Source organism: Cervus canadensis, chromosome 22, assembly GCF_019320065.1.
Source record: "Cervus canadensis isolate Bull #8, Minnesota chromosome 22, ASM1932006v1, whole genome shotgun sequence".
Lineage (NCBI taxonomy): Eukaryota > Metazoa > Chordata > Mammalia > Artiodactyla > Cervidae > Cervus > Cervus canadensis.
In genome coordinates, this window is record NC_057407.1 from 44,736,596 (window position 1) to 44,756,158 (window position 19,563).

Below are 19,563 nucleotides of genomic sequence, written 5' to 3' on the forward strand. Positions count from 1 at the left end.
GTTCTGTCTATGCCATTTGGATACAGAGAAAACTTGATTAAATCATGCTCCAGGTTTCTTACAGCTCTAAGCAGGTCAAGTGCAAGGTCTCAAGTTGGCAAGAGAGATGATAAAGGCTGACACCCCTAAATGTATGCAGAAAGGAAATGGAAGCCTTGCTCACACCTTCCCAAAGAGCTCTCTGTACCTCACACATACATGCATGCGTGTTCAGTCATGTCCGACTCTTTGTGACCCCATGGACTGTAACCCACCAGGCTCCTCTGTCCATGGGATTTTCCAGGCAAGAACACTGGAGTGGGTTGTCATTCCCTTCTCCAAGCAACCTTCCTGACCCAGGGATCGAATCCGAGTTTCCTGTGTCTCCTGCATTGGCAGGTGAATTCTTTACCACTGAGCCACCTGGGAAGCCCTTCTCTGTATCTCATAATGCATCCTATTTTTCTTTCCTTAACAGATGTTAAAAATATTTTAAAGTAATGTTTTCCATCAAAAAGAAAGATAAAAGTGAGTGGGGGTGTCAAAACAGAGCTTGTGTGACAAGAGATGAGAAATACATCTGCCCTTCCCCAACTTTCCACAAGTTCATAATATGTATTTAAAACCCAACCAGAGGAGCCAGTTAGAAGGAGGATGTTGTTGTCGGCTTCATTCTCTAAGTTCCCTTCACCTGGATCGTCTGTGGAAGGCCCACGGGGAGTCCTGCACTTTGGCGCCCACCCCACAGCCCCTGGGAGCTGAGGACCAAGGCCTTACGCAATGTCTGGCGACTCCGACTCTTCCAGCTGCAGCTCCTTGCGCATGGTTCCCTCGATCTCCGCCGCCAAGGAGTCCTGGGAAAAGCCGGGAGACACACAGCGAGTGAGCGATTCAAGTTGCTCTGTCTCTAGAGGAGAATATGAGTGTGTGGCCCCTGCAGGGGTGGCCAGAGAAGAGATAGCAGCCAGGTGCTCCAGGGGAAGGGAGACGAGAGCAGGTGAGCACATGGGGAGCTCCGTCCAGTGGGCAGCCCTTCAAGAAGGGACTTCAGAGTAAAGATTCAGGAGATGAAGGAGGAAAAAAAAAAAAGACAAGCTAGTGGGAAGTAAGGTCTGAGAGTGGAGGCAAGGAAGGGAGTGCTGGACGCTATGGATGAGGTGATGAAGCATCAGAATGATGTTTATAAATGAATGACATAATTAGGATTGAAGAGGAAGCCAAATACATGGAGTTAATTACTAAAACGTTAGTAACTGCAAGTGTGATAGAGTAACTGGCAGCAACTGTCACTCTGAGCGGGAGATTAGCACAGGTGGTATTTTGGGACACCTGTGGCAACTGACAAGTGCTATTGTGCTAAGACATGTGATTTCGATGGATGACGAAGTCCCAGAGATGACTGTGCTGCTGTGGTCGTTATCTACCTTCACAAGGGAAGGAAACACCAAGTGCAATTCGGGATTAATGAACATAAAAGATAAAATCTTCCTCTGAAGTTCACAGGCCCCCTGAATCCTGTCTGTAGATCCCAGATTAAGAACTATTGCCATAAGGTGAGAGAATTGGGAACATACTTGAGAAAAACTGCTACTCGCTGTTTTATTCAGCAGTTAGAAGGGGCTGGGAGCAAGGGAAGCAGATCCGAGTGTTCTGCTCCAGAAGCATGGGCATGATGTAAGCTTTAGATTGCCTTAAATACCTTTCATGCATAATGCACTTTATAAATAGCCCTCTTCAAAAACTGAGCTCTGCCAACAGCAGAAAAAGGCAAACAAAAGCTCCACCTCAGCAAATAATAAAAGCTGAGACTCAATCTCTCAAAAAGAAATTCATGTAAACCTTCAATTCAGCTTTTCTTATGGCATGGTTTAGTTTTAAAATACATCTGTCCTTGAGAGCGGGGAATGCAGGAGGGTGAATCCCAGTAATGCAGGAAACAAGATGGCCCTAGGAGACGAGAAGCCGGGAAGAAGGGAAAGCGAAGCAGGGGATATACAAAGTTACATGGGTTGTCTGTGAGTCGAGCACAATGAGCTCAAGATCAGTGGATCTGGGGGACAGAATGTCCTTGTCTGCCTTCACTGGGATCACTGAATCACCAATGTGCTCCTGGGAAAGTTGACTGTTGATGCTGTGTCTTTCTTTTTGGTTTTCCTTAGATTTCAGTCAGGCTGAGACAGAGTTCCAGCCTGACTTTATGTTGTGAAGGAGAAAAGGAGATTATGATTTAGGAAAAGTGGGCCAGACAGCAAGGGGTCGGGGTAACAATGTCAGCAATGGGGTGGGGGTTAGGGAGGAATAAGAGTCCCGAGTAAAGGCCAATTCAAAAGGGACCAAGTTTCACAAATATTTATACAGCCCTCCATGCCTATCTCATTTAGGGGGCTTTTCCTCAAAAGTTATTCTCTTCTCAGAGAGAACTGGTATTTCATCAAACCACTGAAACAGAGCCTGAAACCTTCTTGGTGGCTGGTTTTTCAGTCTGTTGATTCAGCCACCCAGATCTAATGTCTAGTGAGGATCTGTGACTCTACAACATGCCAAGCACTGCACCAGGTGCAGAGTATTAAAGAGAGGGAAGGAGATCTTTTCCCTTCTGTGGCCATCGCTAAAGCGCCAGCAGCCAAAATGAAGTTCAATCCCTTTGTGACTTCTGACCGAAGCAAGAATCGAAAAAGGCATTTCAATGCACCTTCCCACATTCGCAGGAAAATTATGTCTTCTCTTTCTAAAGAGCTAAGACAAAAAAAAATAATAAAGAGCTAAGACAGAAGTACAACGTTCGATCCATGCCCATCCAAAAGGATGATGAACTTCAGGTTGTACGGAGGCACCACAAAGGGCAGCAAATTGGCAAAGTGGTCCAAGTTTACAGGAAGAAATACGTCATCGACATTGAACAAGTGCAGCGGGAGAAGGCTAATGGCACAACTGTCCATGTGGGCATTCACCCCAGCAAGGTGGTCATCACCAGATTAAAACTGGACAAAGACCGCAAAAAGATCCTCGAATGGAAAGCCAAATCTCGCCGAGTAGGAAAGGAAAAGGGCAAATATAAGGAAGAAACAATTGAGAAGATGCAGGAATAAAGTCATCTTGTCTACAGCTTTCATTAAAAACTGTTAAGATGAAAAAAAAAATAAAGATAGGGAAGGAGGAGATAGCAAATAAGACATGGGTCCCCACCTTCAAGGGGCCCTAGTTTGACAGAAGAAGATAAAATGAGAAAGTTCCCTAACCAAATATTACTGGGAAATGACCAGCAGAGGGGCTCCACCCTGTGCCACCCAACCCCCCACCCCCCACCCTGGGAGAGGTCAGCCTCCTGGAAAGCCCTCTTCTCAACCACATTCCCCTAAAACATAAACATGAAATAGATCAGGCCAGAGCTAAAAAAATAAGATTGTGGGGAAATAATATAAAAAATATTAAAAATACTGCACACAGCACAAAGGGAAATATTTTTTCATATTACAGATACCAGAACCAGTGGGAGAATTGTTAATAAGCATACAAAGAACGAGTAGAACCATAAGGCAACCTAAGAATTCTGGAATGCACTTGTGAGGCCCAAATAGCACATGCTCTATGAAAAAATAATGTAGAAATAGCATCTTCCAAATATCTGAGGTGTCTACTAAATCCAGTTCCTACTAAATTTATCTTCTAAGGGCAGGGGTAAAAAAGACAGATTCGGAAGGATGGAAAATAAAGAACTATCTTGTCTTGTGTGGTTTAGAAGCTACTGGCTGGGCTCACAAGCCCTCAATTTGGATCCAGATCCAAGCTGTAAAAGGGAGAAGCCAGCCACCCGTAGAGACTCAGCTCCAGACCTGCCCTCCTCCCAGGGGCGCCTGCTAGCCTGAGGGTGGGAGGCGGGTGGCCAGGCGGCAGGTGGACACTCACCATGGGAAAGAGGCCCAGCGAGTGGTAGCGCCGGGACGTGGTGTTGGGCATGGTCTTGTTCCGGAGGTTCTTGAGCTCCTCCTGTGCCTCATGGAGCATCTCCATGCACTCCGCGTACTTGTCCTCCAGCTCGCGCAGCTGCGGGAGACCAGGAAAGAGCAGAAAGGGCTGGAATGGTGAGACCAGGTACCTCCCACGAGCCCGGAAGACCCAGGATCACTAACAGATGTCCTGGCCCCCTAGCAGGACTGGCTGTCCTGTGGCCTGAGGCCAAACAGTCCTCAAGGCGCAGTTTTTCTACAACTTGGGGCAAGCTTGCAGGCTCAGAAATCTCCTAAAAGACTAACAACTGAGACAAAACAAACGAGAGGGCAAATCATCACTCCCTCGTTTCCTTCCCATCTCTGAATGGGGTTCCTTTTGTACACCATGTTCGGTGTCCTCTCCCTTATTGGAATGTTTGTCAGGAATGCATGTACGCCAGGCTCCAGGCTGGTCAATAGCCCAGCCTCCCAGGTGCTTGTGACCAGCGTCAGTGGAGCTGGGAGCTGCCTTAGGAGTAAGAATGACATTTAATTCATTATCAAAATGGTCACTAAGAAGGATGGGACCCACAGCCTGTCAGAGGGAGGCTGATGCGCCTGAACTGGGATGGGGGCCTTATGAAGTGAGGGAGAGCCACTCACCTCGGCCGTGAGCTGCCGCTGAGCATCCTTGGCAGCCCCCAGGTGCTGGACGAGTTCTTCATTTTCCACTGCACACTAGAATGTGGCAAAGGGAAGTCAGCTTCTCTTTTAAGACACTTAGCAAAGGCTAACATTTTCCCACTTATTGACCAATTCATTATGATCCTATCACACATCCACAAGGAGATTTTTATCTTATACTGGAGTAAAATTTTGTCTTTTAGCTTTGAAGGCAATGTCTTTCCTATGTCTGTATTCATTCCCTATTGCCCACCTCCACATCCATAGTTGGGCTTCCCTGGTGGCTCTGGGAAGAATTCTGTAAAGAATCGGCCTGCCAATGCAGGAGATGCGGGTTCGATCGCTGGGTCAGGAAGATCCCCTGGAGAAGGAAATGGCAACCCACTCCAGTATTCTTGCCTGGGAAATCCCCTGAATAGAGGCGCCTTGGCGGGCTACAATCCATGGGGTTGCAAAGAGTCAGAGATGACTTAGCGACTAAGCAACAGCTTCCATAATCACAGCTGCTTTCTGGAAGTCTTTCACCTTGGGCTTCTAGCAAAGGCCTGATGTGGGAAACAATTGGTTTTTTGCTGCTTCATCTTAAATCGAAAGGGGACATTGTTCTGTGCAGAACATACAGCTGCCCTGTGTAAGGAGAAATGCTAACCTAGATGATTTATACCTTAAATTCCCAAACTCTCTATTTATAGCACCTTTACGTGTCTTAATGAGTTCTATTCATTTGCAGACTTTTCTTAGGAAAATAGATAGTGATAAATATGATCCCTTTGCCAATTCAGGGTAACCAGTTTTATGCTATTGAATCTGTTAAGCTTCAGCAAAAGTTTTCAACGGACAGCACAATTTCCTAAAATATGAATCCAAAGGGTCTTTGGGGTAAATGGCCCCCTTCTTGATCTCAGAACTGTTAGAGAAACAGAAGCCTTACAGCTTTCGCCTTCTTCTGCAAATCAACTATTTGGGAGAGGAGGTGTGTGATCTCTTCCTGCTGGCGAGCAGCATCCTCTGTCTTCTTGGCCAATTCCTCAGAGATGCTGGCAATCTGCACGTTGGCGTCCCCTTTGACCAAGAAACAACAATCACAAGAGCCAGAGACAATGGTTTCTTTGTGGTTTGTACAAGGAAAAAAAAAGTCCTTATTACAAGACAAGGGGAGAAGTGGAGAGGGCACATGACGACAAGCTTGGAGGGAGAGTCCCCATCTTCCTCTATGGACTTGGTCTGTCCTGAGGAGGAACCAACCCCTAGCTGTGGCTCCCAGGGTCAGTATGGAAGCCTCACCCACTGCCTAGAGTCACTTCCCCAGAGAAAATCAGGCAGGCTTTGGCGGTCAGCCCAGAGACACCACGCCAAACAAAAGGTGACTCTGACCAATTCCACATGTCCCATACAAACACATCACCAGTGACAGGAACTCCTGTTGCACTCTGTTCTAGAAAGGAACTATTGCGTGTGCAACACAATTCTCCTGGGTGTTTTCAGCCCATACTCAGGGCCATAACTCATTTTACTAGATTTAAACATAGGGTGTGTTTCACTGATATTCTGCTGACACTCAAAATATTCTGTTTGCCCTTTTGTCTGATCTTTTCTTTTTTTTTTGTCTGATCTTAATGTGTAAACTTATCATGGAGAGGGTGGGGGAAGGCACATAATATTTGCAAAGCTCAGAACTCTGGCCTCAAGGTTTACACATCAAATCACTAGAAAGTTATTTCTCCACACCTTCAGTTCAGGACTCCAAAGCTGGACCTAATTTAGCCGTTAAATAACCAATATTCCTGCAGAAAGCCAAAATGAAAATTAAGTAGCCATTTTGGCGAAAGACTGAGAATGTATGGCTTGACGACCTCCCACCCAGTTTGTCGTAAATGAGGGTGAGGGGTGTCACACAAGATCAGGGGAGGCCTCTAGTATTCAGGGAAAAAATGCTAATGAACCCAGGCTGGCAGGAAGACCGCATTCTAACAAGTGATGCAAATCCATCCGGTCTTAACGATGGCAGATGGGAAAAGTGAAAGGTGGGGGGACAGGAGTGGCAGGGGCGGGCCATACTCAGCTCCTTCACACAGTCGTTGACCAGCTGTTGCTCTTTTTCTTCATAGGTGATGGTCTCCGTCTTTAGCTGGCAGGCCTGTGGACAGGGCTCAGGTCAGAGGCCCCACAGTCACACCTGGACAGGCCGGGTGACACAGCGAGGGCTAACCTGGGTCTGGAATGCTGCCCTCAGCATCTCCCCAGCTGTCACCCACTGCGCCCTCAGACACAGAAAGTCATCCCAACCGCCAGAGGGCCCCACACAAAGCAGTCGCTAAAACTTCGAGCCCCTCCATTAGTCCACCTGTCTATTCATGTGTGTCTGTCCGGGCTCACAGTCGCGGATCCTTTTGTGACCCAAAAGAGCCTATGACACATCCCTGCCTACAGTGGGCATTCTAAGGATAAGCCCCACAATAAGAAGGGTTAACAATTATCACACCTGCTCTGTGCTAGGTGAGGTCCTCTGAGGTTCACAAGTGGGAATCTGTCCTGCTGTTTTCAGCTGAGCCAAAACAAGACACAATATGAAAGCATTAAAGTTCAGAGACCTAGGAGCTATGCTTGGACTCTGTATGGCTTCGCTCCTGGGTGTAAAGGTGGGAAGACAGAGATTTGAAGGCTCTAAGAAAATGCCACAGGTAGAGAGGTATCTCTGAGCTCTCAGGTCCTGGCCCCAGAGACATCACCATCCTGTAAGCTAGGTGGAGGAGTAAGAATCTGTGGCTGGGATCAGATTCCCTCTGCTTGCTTTACGTGACGACTCCAACAGAGGGACCAATCACCATGTGCCTGGCATTTACTTAGGGTGGATGCTGGAACTCAGAATGGGGAAAACTGGACTGGAGTCTTGGTTCGGCTGCTGGCTGGCAGAGAAAGCTTGGGTAACCCTCTTGATCACTCTGGGTTTATGTCTCTTATCAGTAAATGAGGGGCTGAAAGAGGTGTGGGCTAAGAGCCATGACCCTTTTCTCAGGCATAAGAGTATCTTGTTAAGCCCAGACATGAGGCTCATTGCAACAAGTGAGGCAAGTTCAAGGTGACAGGTGGTCTGCCATATTGAGGGACTTAGGGGAGCCCTGGGCCAGCTTAGGTGAGCTTGCAGCTCAAACCTGACAAACCAAGGGCCTGATAAACAGGATTGAACCAAACCTCTGGCTGGAGAGCATAAGCTCACTGATAATTAAACAAAAAACACTAAATCCCCATGCATCTGTGTTTCTGGATAGAGGCAGTAGGTAAAGTGAAATTATGTGGGTTTGGAGTCTCAGAGACTTATAAACCCTGGCTTTATTGTTCACTAATTTGCAACATCTTGGGCAATCAAAATACCTAGCAGCCTGGGTCCTGGTTTTCCCAAGGTTTTTCCAGCCTTGTTATGAAGACTTTTTTTTTTTTTTTTTTTTTAAAGAAAGCAGGCAAAGTACCCACCACAGAAATACTCAAAAGCATGAGTTCCCAAGTTGCTTCGGCTCAACCTTTTAAAGTTAGTTGTCTAAGAAATATGTGTCCAAGTTCCCAAGTACTATTTCCTTTGAGCACATCTGACCTGCAGTAGCATGAGAACAAGGTTCTCACACCAGGTCTCCAAGCTGTTTCTGTATCTGAGCTGGAGACCACCAGAGCAAGGCCCCACCTTCCAGGAGCTTTTGCCCTAACCGCGAAGGTGGAGGGTTTGCCACTCTTACCCATCCTCACACTGCACAATTCACCTGTCTGTCTGCTGCAACCAGGATGGTGTGTGCTGCCCGGCTCATAAATGAGGCACGCCTGCTGGGCGCTTGGTGTGGCCGTGACCCAGGGCCAGGTAGCCCTTCCACAGACCGTCACCCTTGAGAACAGCAGGGCTGTAATCACGACTGTACTCTCCAGATAAGCACGCGGGGCCACCACCCTGGCAGAGGGGGGACAGGGCAGGGAGTGCACTTCACCTCGGATCGAAGTACAACGTTCTCCTCTTCAAGGTCCTTCAGCTTCTTCTGCAGAGAATCCAGATGGAAGTAATTCTGGACGGAGGAGGACGACTCGTTCCTCTTCAACCTGGGGGAGAAAGTCCACTCCTAGGGAGGGAGACACTTCCTCCCACCACCTGGCAAACCACACAGCACACAGAGGGGGCCTTCCAAGGAAAGCTCAGGCGGGTGTGGGTGTGACCCTGATGCATCAGGCCTCTCCCTCGCCCCCAGGAAAACAGCACAGGCTCACCTCACTTCAGTCCCGCATCCCAACCCTTGGCTGCCACTTTGCCTCAGATTTCTGGGGAACCAACTCTATTTCAAGCCTGCACAACTCTGGGATGCCTTCTATCTGTCAGGAACTATTTTAAGTACTCTACATGTATGAACTCGTTCAGTGCTCACAGCCCTACGAACTAAGTTACTATTATTATCCCCATTTTGCCAATGAGGAAACAAGCAGAGAGGTTAAGTAACTTGGCCATGAGCACACAGCAGTGAGCCCCAGAGCCAAGATCTGAACTCAGGTCATTGGGCTCTAGAGTTCATGTTCCTTACAGGAGACTCTGCTGACAGAGAAGAGGACCCCAAAAAGCCCCCAAGCCACTGCTGGCCCCCATATTCCCTCCAACAGCAGAGCCCAGCCTGTTACTCATTCACAGCCAAGCCTAATCAATCTACACTGACAACTAAGCTGTCAGAAAGACCCAGGAAGAGGAAAACTAAAATCCCATCAGAAAAGGAAAATCAATCTGCCTGAGGCACTCAGACGCTTGGCCTGGAGGAGGCCGAGGGCAGCCGGCTTGTGCCGCCAGTGAAGGTGACCCTGTCTGGGCAACTCCAAGGTCACGAAGCACAGCCAGCGGTGCTCCGGCCTCTGGAGACGGGCCCTGGGTGACTTACGGGGTGGAGCACACAGATTCCGGCTCACTCTCCTCCGCGGCGCTGGTGTAGAACTGAAGCAACTCATCCTTCATGGACAGTTCATGCCGGAGCTGTGACACCTGCACAGACCCAGTCAAGACCCATCACACACTCTCCAAACGAGACGGCATCCCCACTCATGCTTAAACACTTCCTGCCCAGTGACAGTATTTTAAAATTCCTCATTCAAAGTGAAGGCACATCATTGATTTTGTGCTATTCAAGGAGAACAAACGGTTGAGTCTGATCCTATTTAAGAAATATACGATCAATTACTTTGTGGCAAAAAACCCCTCCACTGAAATTTGCAGTTTTTACTTTGGTATGGAGAAGAGGTGAGAGGGGACGAGAAGGTGCTAGAATGATGGATGGGGTGGGGGTGGGGGGACGAGACAGCATATGGGTTTTGTAAGTAAACAGATGACAACTGGGAAGACACCCAGAGAGGTGGACCACGTTATCAAATGAAGGAAGTCATTTATTTCTGCCCAAACCAAATCCCACCTCAGATCAGGAACCTGGCAAGGCCAGCTCTGGGTGGGCAGCTAGCTAGGTGGGCAGCAAGCTGGTCGGCCCTTGTTATTCCACCTGGAAAATCTCACAGCCCCATGGTGTGACTACTACACCCTCATGGGAATTCTGGCCAAGCATGGCCAGATCTTGCTTTGCACTCAATGCTTACAAGACAGGAATTCCAGATACAAGAATAAAAGAGGCAACCATCAGGAACTGGCCATACCAACTACTGCAGGCACGGTTCGACAAATCACACTTATTTATACTTCAGGTTTAAAATAAACAAACCTGGGTCATAAAATTGTTCACCTGCCCTTTCACTATTCAGCACTGATGAATAGGCAACCAGCATGAGAACTGTAATTGCTTTCATTCTTTCTTGTTTAGAATTTGATTTGGGTTCTATAGTTGATTCCAACTTTTCCTACATAACACAGTAAAGATATTTTATCTTTTGTGGTAAGGCCAGTTTTATGTGCTTCAAGGCTTCAGCTTCAACCCCTAGACATCATTTAATGATGTGCCAAAGGAAATCAGTTTTCAAAGTCCAGGGTTTCCCAAAGGAAAGAAAGGCACTTCCACCCTCATAGGGCAGGATGTACTCTGTGAAAGGTGAGGAAGCCCCAAGCAAGGGCAGCAATGTGGAGAAACAGCACGTGAGGGCAATAGGTGACCATTTCCTAGTTTCTGACGGCATGTCTCTCTGCTCAGAGGGGGCCAAGGAGCGGGGCGGGCTAACCTTCTCTCATGTGTGGAAGAAGGGGGATTCAGATCAAGATGCTAGAGGCTGCGGAAGCAAGGGTTAACTTTATTTCTTATACCTTATCAGTATCCTACCTCATCATCTTTTTTTTCATTTTTTCTATTTTTAAGAAATTTTTCACTGGGGGATAATTGCTTTACAACGTGGTGTTGGTTTCTGCCATACAACAGCATGAATCAGCTATATGTATACATATATCCCCTCCCTCCTGAGCCTTCCGTCCACCCCACTCCCCACCCCACCCCTTTAGGTCATCACAGAGCAGCGAACTAAGCTCCCTGTGCTACACAGCAGCTTCTCACTAGCTATCTGGTTTACACATAGTAGTGTATATGTTTCAGTGCTACTCTCTCGGTTCATCCCACCCTCTCCCTCCTCCACTGTGTTCGCAAGTTCATTTTCTAAACTTTCTTCGTCTCTATTCCTACCCTGCAAATAACCTACCTCATCATCTTTTTAAAGAGAACCCAGGATTAAAACCTGTCTTTATACAATGCTATATGTCAACTGTATCCCAATAAAACTGGAAGAAGAAGAAAAATCAATAAAAATGACACTAAACCCTTAAAAAACTTTTTCTTACCTGGTGGCTACTCTATTTCATCATATGAAATGATGATTAAACCGAGACAATAGCTGGGAACAGCTTTGATGAGGAATAGGTCTCAGTACATCTTAGGGACATGCACGAGGGCATCCCCTCCCACTAAGAAAGTTTCTGATAGAAAATAAGGGAGAAGAAATGAGAAGAAGGAAAGCAAATCAGAGTCCTCACAGTTCAAATGCCCTGTTCAAAGGATAGTTAAGATGATGGCAAAGACGCTACCAAAGCGGGACCTGATTCTAAGTTTCTTACCCTTGCGGCAGCAACCCCACCTGAGTCTGCAGCCTTCCTGCTCCATCCACACCACATTCCTGCTGGAAACCCAGGGCTGCTCTGCTGTGACCTCAGCCCCAAGTTCCACACAAATTGTTTCACAATGATGGGGGCTGATGACACCAGCCGAGATTTGTATCATCAAAATGGTAGGGTTTCTACCATGAAAACAATGGGCTACTTTTGGTTTTGTTTTACAAACACAAAATTATACTACTGTACTGACGAAGGGGTCATCACTGCCTCACTCTGCAGCATGGCTGGCCTCCGGCTGAGGGTCCTTCTCCACCCACCCACACCCACCCCGGCTCAGGGAGCCCCACTCCTTGCTGGAATAGCCTGTGTGCGCTGTTGCCAAAGCTCTGAGTGCCTTTCTCAGCCCACAGGGTGATCTGGACTCTTGGAGGATAGGGACTGTGACTGGTCCACACTGTGGGTCTACTGACCACACGAGGGCAGGTCCAGCTTGGGCCATCCCGTCCTTATTGTGAAAAGGGACAAATGATCAGAAGAGATGGCAGAAAGTCGGCCCTCTGTGTCTGGACTGGGCTTTTCCCAACAGGAGCCTGTTCGAGCATCACTTTCTTCGGCTGTACCCACGGCACCCAAGCCCCTGCAGACGGCTGCTCCTGCAGAGGCCGCCAGCGCCTCACCTCCTCCCTGATATGCTCCACCTGCTCCTCCAGCAGCTCGTTCCTCTCGGTTAGAGTCTTGTTCTTCTTCAACAACGACTGGCCAATCCGAGCAGCCAACTCTAGATCCCGCTCTTTCTGTGAGAGGCAGAAGTGAGAACAGAAATTGAGAAAACCCATGCATCCAGTAGGAGCCCACAGGACTCCATGTCAATGAAAGAAAACAAGGGTGTTCAGCAGTAACAATGGATTACTGATTCACCATCCATGCACTGGCCTCTGATACATGTTCAAAGAGCAGTTCACTCAGTGACACGGACCCCAAACAATGAAACGGAACTTTCCAATCTTATGAAAACAAGTCTCTTCCTGCAGGGAAAAAAACGTGCGTCCCAAAACCTTTCTATGCAACTGCTTTTGGTCTTTGTGTAATCATTTGATAACCTGTCTTCCTACCTGTGGGCTGGGCAATAGTCTTATGAGTGCCCAGCAGAGGGAAACACTTGGGAACTATTTACGGGATGAATGAGTGAATCCAGAAATTCCAAGTGTGCTAAAATAGCCAAGGCAGCCTCTTTGGCATACTTAAGTTAAGATGGAATTTACTGAGTTCCTTAGATTCACTGCATATGCAACAAAAATATTTAAAGTGACTCTAAAATAGAATACAGTTTTTTTTTTAACGTATGGTTACTTAGACTTTATTTTTTTAAAGAAACAGCTCTAAGAATGGAGAAATAATGCATAAAATCACCCTACTTCAGAAACAAAGACCGTTGCAGACACAGAATTTTCTGTTAGCTCAGCAGCTGACATTTAGGGCACAGCAATGCACGGAGGAAAATCTTTAGTGGCATATAAAGGTCCAGCTGCGTTTATGGGAGGAAAGCTGGCCCCTGACAGTGGACACAGTGGGGTGGATGCCATCACCAAACGCAGACTTATTGATCCTTGCTGATGAAACCACTGGCCACTATGTGTAGATTCACCTGCTCACTTATAGGTTGGCATGGGGAGGAGAACTCTGGAAAGTGAAAACCTTTTAGAAGTCTATGCTAATTATTCTGCTCATTTGGTGTAAAAAAGCAGAAGACCAGGGACATGTAGTTTTGAGTGGAAAAAAGCTGGGGAGGAGTCCTAGCTTCTGATAACCAAGTGACCTTATGGTTTACACTTAACAAGGATCCTCTAGATCCATTCTTTCCAAACACAGATTATAAATATCTGTAGGTTGAGAATCATTCTAGTCATGGCAACTGACATTTTGTTTCAAACGACATTCAACAGCACAGAACTGACATACCAAGGTGCATTCCATGAAGGAAGGTTATTATCTCATGTTTAAATGTCACTTGTCACATATTTACCTACAACCGAAGAGGCATTTCTTAGAGTAGCTACCTATCCAAAGTTTAACTGCTTCATGTGAACTGTTCTACCCTATAATTTGAGAGTCTGAGTTCTGGTTGAACATCCCTGGGGCCTGGTTCCCTTGTCTGTGAGAAGAGGTCGGGTGGAGGGGCAGACTAGCTGAATGACCCTTTCAAAGAATCTTCCAGCTTTATGGTTCATTGAGTTGTAAGACTTTACAAAATGCAGCTTTTATTTCCAACTTTTTTCATACCCACCAAATTATTTCATGCAATGGAATAGTAACACACCTTCCTTCACTCATCATGGGAGTTTCGATGAATTATGAGCAAAGCATAGTTTGGGGGGACTGGATCCAATAGTGATTTAACTCCCTGGAGCTCTTACACAAATGATGGTCTCTCTCCCCTAAGTCTTCCATGGTCCTGAAACCTGTAACTGCTGCCACTACTGTCCCAGAAGACAGCTGGGGGTCATGTCAAGTGAGCCATAGATTCATCCAACTCCCTCCCCATCTGTGCCTCCCTGTCCTGCCCTCCCAGGGAACAAAGGGGACCAGTGAGTTTGCCCAATCAACCGAGATGCCCCTCTCTCTGTGCGTTCATCTGCACTGCCTTCCACATCAAGGCAGAGTCCTTATCTCAGTGGCCCTTTATCATTTGTCAGACGCAACAGTTGCCCATAGTTGGTACCGGCAGGAAACGACCCACAGAGACTGTGTGAGGGAACCCACTTCTCCAGAGGCTGTCCCAAAATTACCAACTAGTACAGGTGGCTTGCACTGGCTGCTGTTGTTTAGATGCCAAGTCACATCTGACTCTTTTGCGACCCCATGGACTGCAGCATGCCAGGCTCCTCTGTCCATAGATTTCCCAGGCAAGAATACTGGAGTGGGTTCCCATTTCCTTCTCCAGGGAATCTTCCTGATCCAGGGACCGAACCCAGGTCTCCTGCTTGTCAGGTGGATTCTTTAACTGCTGAGCCACCTGGGAAGCCCTTCAGCTGGCTACGTCTCAGTGAAAACTGTAGCCCCCACTGTCCAAAATCATGGTCTCCATAACTCTCACTCCAGTCTATTAAACCTCTCTACTAGAACAAGCCCTCAGACTGAATACCCAGCAGGTGTTTTATGCTCTTCAGCTCACTGCCTACTGTTCTGTGTTGTTGCCGTCACGCATCCAAGCTGCTAAGATCCTGTGCACACAGACATTTCATACACAGATTTCAGTGCAAACAAATCAAGCCAAAATCATAATGGATAAAGACAAGCTTAGCAAGGCACTGCTGAGCACATGAAGGACGCCGAAGGCTTCCCACGGCACACAGAAGCCAGAACCCAAGAGGAATGGGGAGCGGGCGGGGGAAGAAAATAAGTGGGGGTGGGCTCAACCACAAAGCCCCCCAGCCCTCCCAACCTATGCTGATACACCCCAAACCTCAGACCCAAGGCTTCCTGCCCTACTAAAGGGATGACTCTCACTTTGTCTACACCCCCAAATCTAATCTTCACGGTAACATAAATAAAATGCTCTGCTGGGGAAAAAAAGGAAGTTACAACAAAAATATTCAGAGATGAAATGAAAACCTTAAACAAAAAGGTTGTGGAAAAAAAAAAAAAAAAGGTTGTGAGAAGGTCTCTGGTTTTTCTCAGGCAAAAGACTGGCTGGGCTTCTCTTTAAGAATTTTAGGAATGAAAGAGTCTCATTTCTTACAGCCAGCCAACACATGATAAATATTTACTTCTAAAACCAGGAAAATAGGTAGGAGATGACCACTGGAGCAAACTACAGTGAGAAAAATGGAACTGTAAACACACTGTGACCCTTGGAAATAAGATATTAAAATAACCAGTTCTTTGATTCCCCAGGAGATGGCAGCCAGGTGGGGCTCAATCTGGCTCTCCCTACTCCCTATCTACATCAAAGTTTTCCTGAAAATTTAAAAGACTGTGACTTGCATCTCGGCCCCATTTACCAATGAGCACTTGAGCTGCCTGGCATGGCCCTGGAGACGGAGAATAGCCTGCCTCCCACACTGAGCAGTTGACTCATCTCATTCACCCACTTAAGGATGAAAAGCATGACTAAGGGGCCCCCAGAATAACCCTCTCCGTAACTGGGGAGGAGGCAGCGTTGCCCAAAGGTAAATTCCAAGCAGCAGCAAGCCAGGGCAAGCTGCAGAATCCTCTTCCCCTTCAATGAGAAGCAAACTCTTCGAGCTGGCTGAGGGCTGTGCGTGGCATCCTATGCAGATCCTGCTGGTACCCCATCTGCATGTGGCAGGTGTGCAAAACCAAAAGAAACAGAACCAAAGCCAGGAAGAGTGCAGCATGGGACAGCTGCCACGTGAGTGGGACAATCAGACTTTAACCAGGAAACCCTGCCTAGTTCCAAAGAAAGGCGGCAACTCAGATATGATTCTTATCAGGAGAAGGACAGGAACGGCGTTGTATATAAAACACACTGATGCACCCAGACCATGGCCAGGGGAAGCTGCTAAAAATAAAACAAAGAGGGCAGAGCAAAGAGCCACCTGAAGAAACTGCCCCCAAAATATTCTTTTCAACAACCCAAAAAATTTTTTTAAAACCATGACAGCATATTTTTTATACAGTGACACTCATTTAGGAAATTAGCTGTGAATTGTTGATGACCAGAATCTAAATACAGGGCTGGAGTCCCAGTCTCCTCTGAACACGATCCTCAAACATCTAAGCAGAGATGGGTCTGGCCCTGTGAAAGCCTCACCCAGCCCTGCCAGCTCACACTCATCAGGAGCCAGGAACCATGGGCCCTGGACACTCACTGAAGCAGCATCCCATTAAAAAAAAAAAAAAAAGTCACCCAGTTCATGTTTTTAAAGTAAAAATGTCTCACTGACAATCAACTAACCATACTCTCCAGAACTAAATAAACATGGCAATAAACAACTACAGCCAAAAGCAACAGGGCCACAGTGGTTAACGGCCCAGGCTGGAAAACAGCTGTACTATGTGGCCATCTTCTGTTCTCTCAAGAGTAGGTCCCTTCACCGTAGGATGGGGCAGCAATGGCATCTACTTCTGAGAACTAGCATAGAATTAATGAGATGATGCACTACAACAGCTAATTCTCAAAGTTTACCCTTATGAATAAGCATGACCACAGAGGCAGGCATTTATCTAAGGCCTGTCATTTCCAAGATTAAAATGGAGAAGGAAATCAACAGGGTTCCCGCCTTGGAGAAACTTCTAACCAACCCAGCTGGAAGAAAAAGCGAACGGAACAATAGGATGGCTTACAAGCTCAGGGCAGGTGGGGGCACGGACTACCTGTGGCTGGGGTGTGTGGCAGCTTCAGAGGCCCCCAGTGAGCCCTGTAGCATGACATTCAGAGGCAGGAAGAGACAGAGGGGCCAGACGGTGCAAAAGGTCACAGGTAGGAGAGAAAGAGGCAGGTACCGGGGAGGAGTAAAGAAGAGGATTCAGGAATGTGGTTAAGTGGATGGCCTTGAAATGCCACGCCAAGGAGTTCTGAGTGTCGGGTTTGGGGCTGGGCCAGGTGATTACAGAGGGTTTGCGAGGGTGGCAGTTGCAAAGAAGAAAGGGAGAAAACTCAAAATCTCAAGCCAGGGCTCCAGGAGCCATGGTAGTAGCCTTGGGAAAAAAATAATAAAGCACAGACACAGGAGCACCTTCAGAAGACTGTCTGGGTGTGGGGTGAGCAGTGGATTCAGAAACAGGGCGCTGCTGGGGAAAATGGACGCAGCAGAAAGGGGGCTGTGAAAACCATTTTTGAAAGTTGGTGATGTTGGCCGAGCTAGCCTACGAGCTGCCCAGACAGACACAATTGGAGAACCACCAGGGGGCCGGTGCCCCTAAAATGCCTCAGCAAGGGTCCTGTCACACGGCCAGAACATCTAATCTCACTTATTTGGGACTGAGAAATCTGGGATTTTCCTGACATACAGGTGGTCAAGTGGGTCTCCACTCCTGCCCTGTGTCAGCCCCAGTGGATCTACCAGGGGTGGCCTTCAGGAGAATGAGAGGGAAGTGGGTAGCCAGGGAGGTGAGCCCTCAGGAATGGGGCATGGGGGTGGATCAGAAGGATCCCATCCTCAGAACAGGTAGGAAAAACCTGGGTGTACAAAAGGGAAGAGCCCAGGGAGAGAGAGACACATGAAAAATGGGGTGAAAAGACCGTCCCCAACCCAAGAACAAAACCTCAGGTCCCACCCTGCTGCTTTGTCCTGCCACTGGCTGAAAATGAGGGTTTCTGGTGTCCCTCATATCTTTCTACTCTATTCCTCAAGAAGGGCTAATGAATAGTCACATGACTCCTATTGTGCTAGATTCTAGAGCATAAACCAGGATCTAAAAGTTAAAATCTCTGCATTTGAGGCCTGATTTTGTGGGGAGAGTGGAAGAAGTTTTAACAATAGGCATTTATTCAGCAAATACTGAGAACCTACCATGTTCTGGCCTGTTCTAGGTGTGGGGATACACATAGTATACTCATCTGCCTCTAGAGACCATCAGAGCACCTTAATTCTCAAATGTCAACAGGATGCTGAGAAGAAATTGAGAAAACCATAGTCTCTAAAATGCCTGCAGCTCATCTGATCCAGAGAAAGTTTCCTAAATTTTTCTTGCCAGGCTTGTTTTGGTTATTTCCATGCCGACACTGCATAGTAACATTCCCTTAACCTGACTAAGTAAAAACACAGCACAACAAAACAAAAACATTACAAAGATATGAATAATGATGTCTTTTTTCTGACATTTTTATATACATTTAACATATATCATTAGTGTACATTTTAAGAGTTTATAAAGCTTCAACTGGGTATTCTATAGCAAGTATTTAAATGTTACCCTATTCCATTATTAATACATTCCTTTTAAAATCCAAAATATCTTGTAGAAAATTACAGTAACTAAAGCCAACATAGCTACCAGCTCAAAAAATAAAAGCCACTAAAATCATACTCTGAGAGGGCTCAATTTCTGACACTCTTCACCAAGAAAAATAGTAATGTCTGCTTTAATCAATATAAATTATAATCAGTCAGTTATAAACGACTTTTTGCCTTTCCCCGAATCACTTACCTCCTCAAGAAGCCGAGTTACAGCATCTATGTCATTATATGTTTTAGTCATCTGGCCAACTCGTTCAGCACATAAAACTGCAAGAAATAAAAATGACCATGTAACTACTGATGCTACAAGTCTGCCAAACAAATGACCCACCTAAAAAAGTGGCTCTAACTTATGTTGTCGTGAGTACAAAGGGTATTTGGTTTGGCCAGGTTCAGCCCCACTAGGTTTGATGCCAGAGAAAAGCCCCAATCTGTGTGGGGTGAGGGGACAGGGGTCTACTAATCACTGCAAAGCCTTGACACTGCATATGTGTGTGTGTATGTGTGCGTGCACATCCACGCGTGCACACTCGGGGGTGGTGCTGAGGGCAAGGCGCTGGAGTGGAAAGGGGTCTGGCCTCCTATCTGGTCAGCAAACCAAAGTGGGTCAGCAGCACAGTGAGTGATATATAAACCGCCAGAAAGAGCCCTAAGATCTAGACCCCACTTTCTGTACAGACCCATGCACGTGGACACAGTGGGTCCTTTCCAAAGCAATTCTTGGTATCAATTATTAAACAGTCTTAGCTGCTAATTTCATAATGGCCCAGCCTCCTCTTCCCCAAATGGCCTAAATTCTAAGGCTCTGCAATTAGTTTCCAAACCATGAAAACCAGGGTGATAGATTTTTTTTTTTTAATCCACACACACACACTCATACACAGAGTATTTTGTAACATATGCCATTTGCTTAAGAGGTCTTAAGAGGCTGCCTCCAGGCCACTTCAGGACTATGTCTTCAGGACTATGTTTTTCCTTTGGGGAAAAAGGGTGTGCA

The 19,563-nt window shown here is 46.9% G+C and overlaps 1 protein-coding gene and 1 pseudogene across 12 annotated transcripts in view; one reads left to right on the top strand and one right to left on the bottom strand.

The window, feature by feature from the left end:
* Window positions 1-19,563, bottom strand: part of TRAK1 (trafficking kinesin protein 1) — a 99,012-nt gene that overhangs the window by 20,667 nt on the left and 58,782 nt on the right. For all 12 annotated transcript variants that reach the window (XM_043441785.1, XM_043441778.1, XM_043441780.1 and 9 more), the window contains 9 exons: window positions 18,757-18,833; window positions 12,321-12,437; window positions 9,491-9,591; window positions 8,564-8,672; window positions 6,651-6,729; window positions 5,524-5,654; window positions 4,572-4,646; window positions 3,886-4,023; window positions 757-833 (listed from right to left, as the gene is read on the bottom strand). In XM_043441785.1, the coding sequence (XP_043297720.1) occupies window positions 757-833; window positions 3,886-4,023; window positions 4,572-4,646; window positions 5,524-5,654; window positions 6,651-6,729; window positions 8,564-8,672; window positions 9,491-9,591; window positions 12,321-12,437; window positions 18,757-18,807 (878 nt within the window). In that variant the 5' untranslated portion in view covers window positions 18,808-18,833. The remainder of the gene's footprint in view (window positions 1-756; window positions 834-3,885; window positions 4,024-4,571; window positions 4,647-5,523; window positions 5,655-6,650; window positions 6,730-8,563; window positions 8,673-9,490; window positions 9,592-12,320; window positions 12,438-18,756; window positions 18,834-19,563) is intronic.
* Window positions 2,608-3,105, top strand: LOC122424237 (annotated as a pseudogene).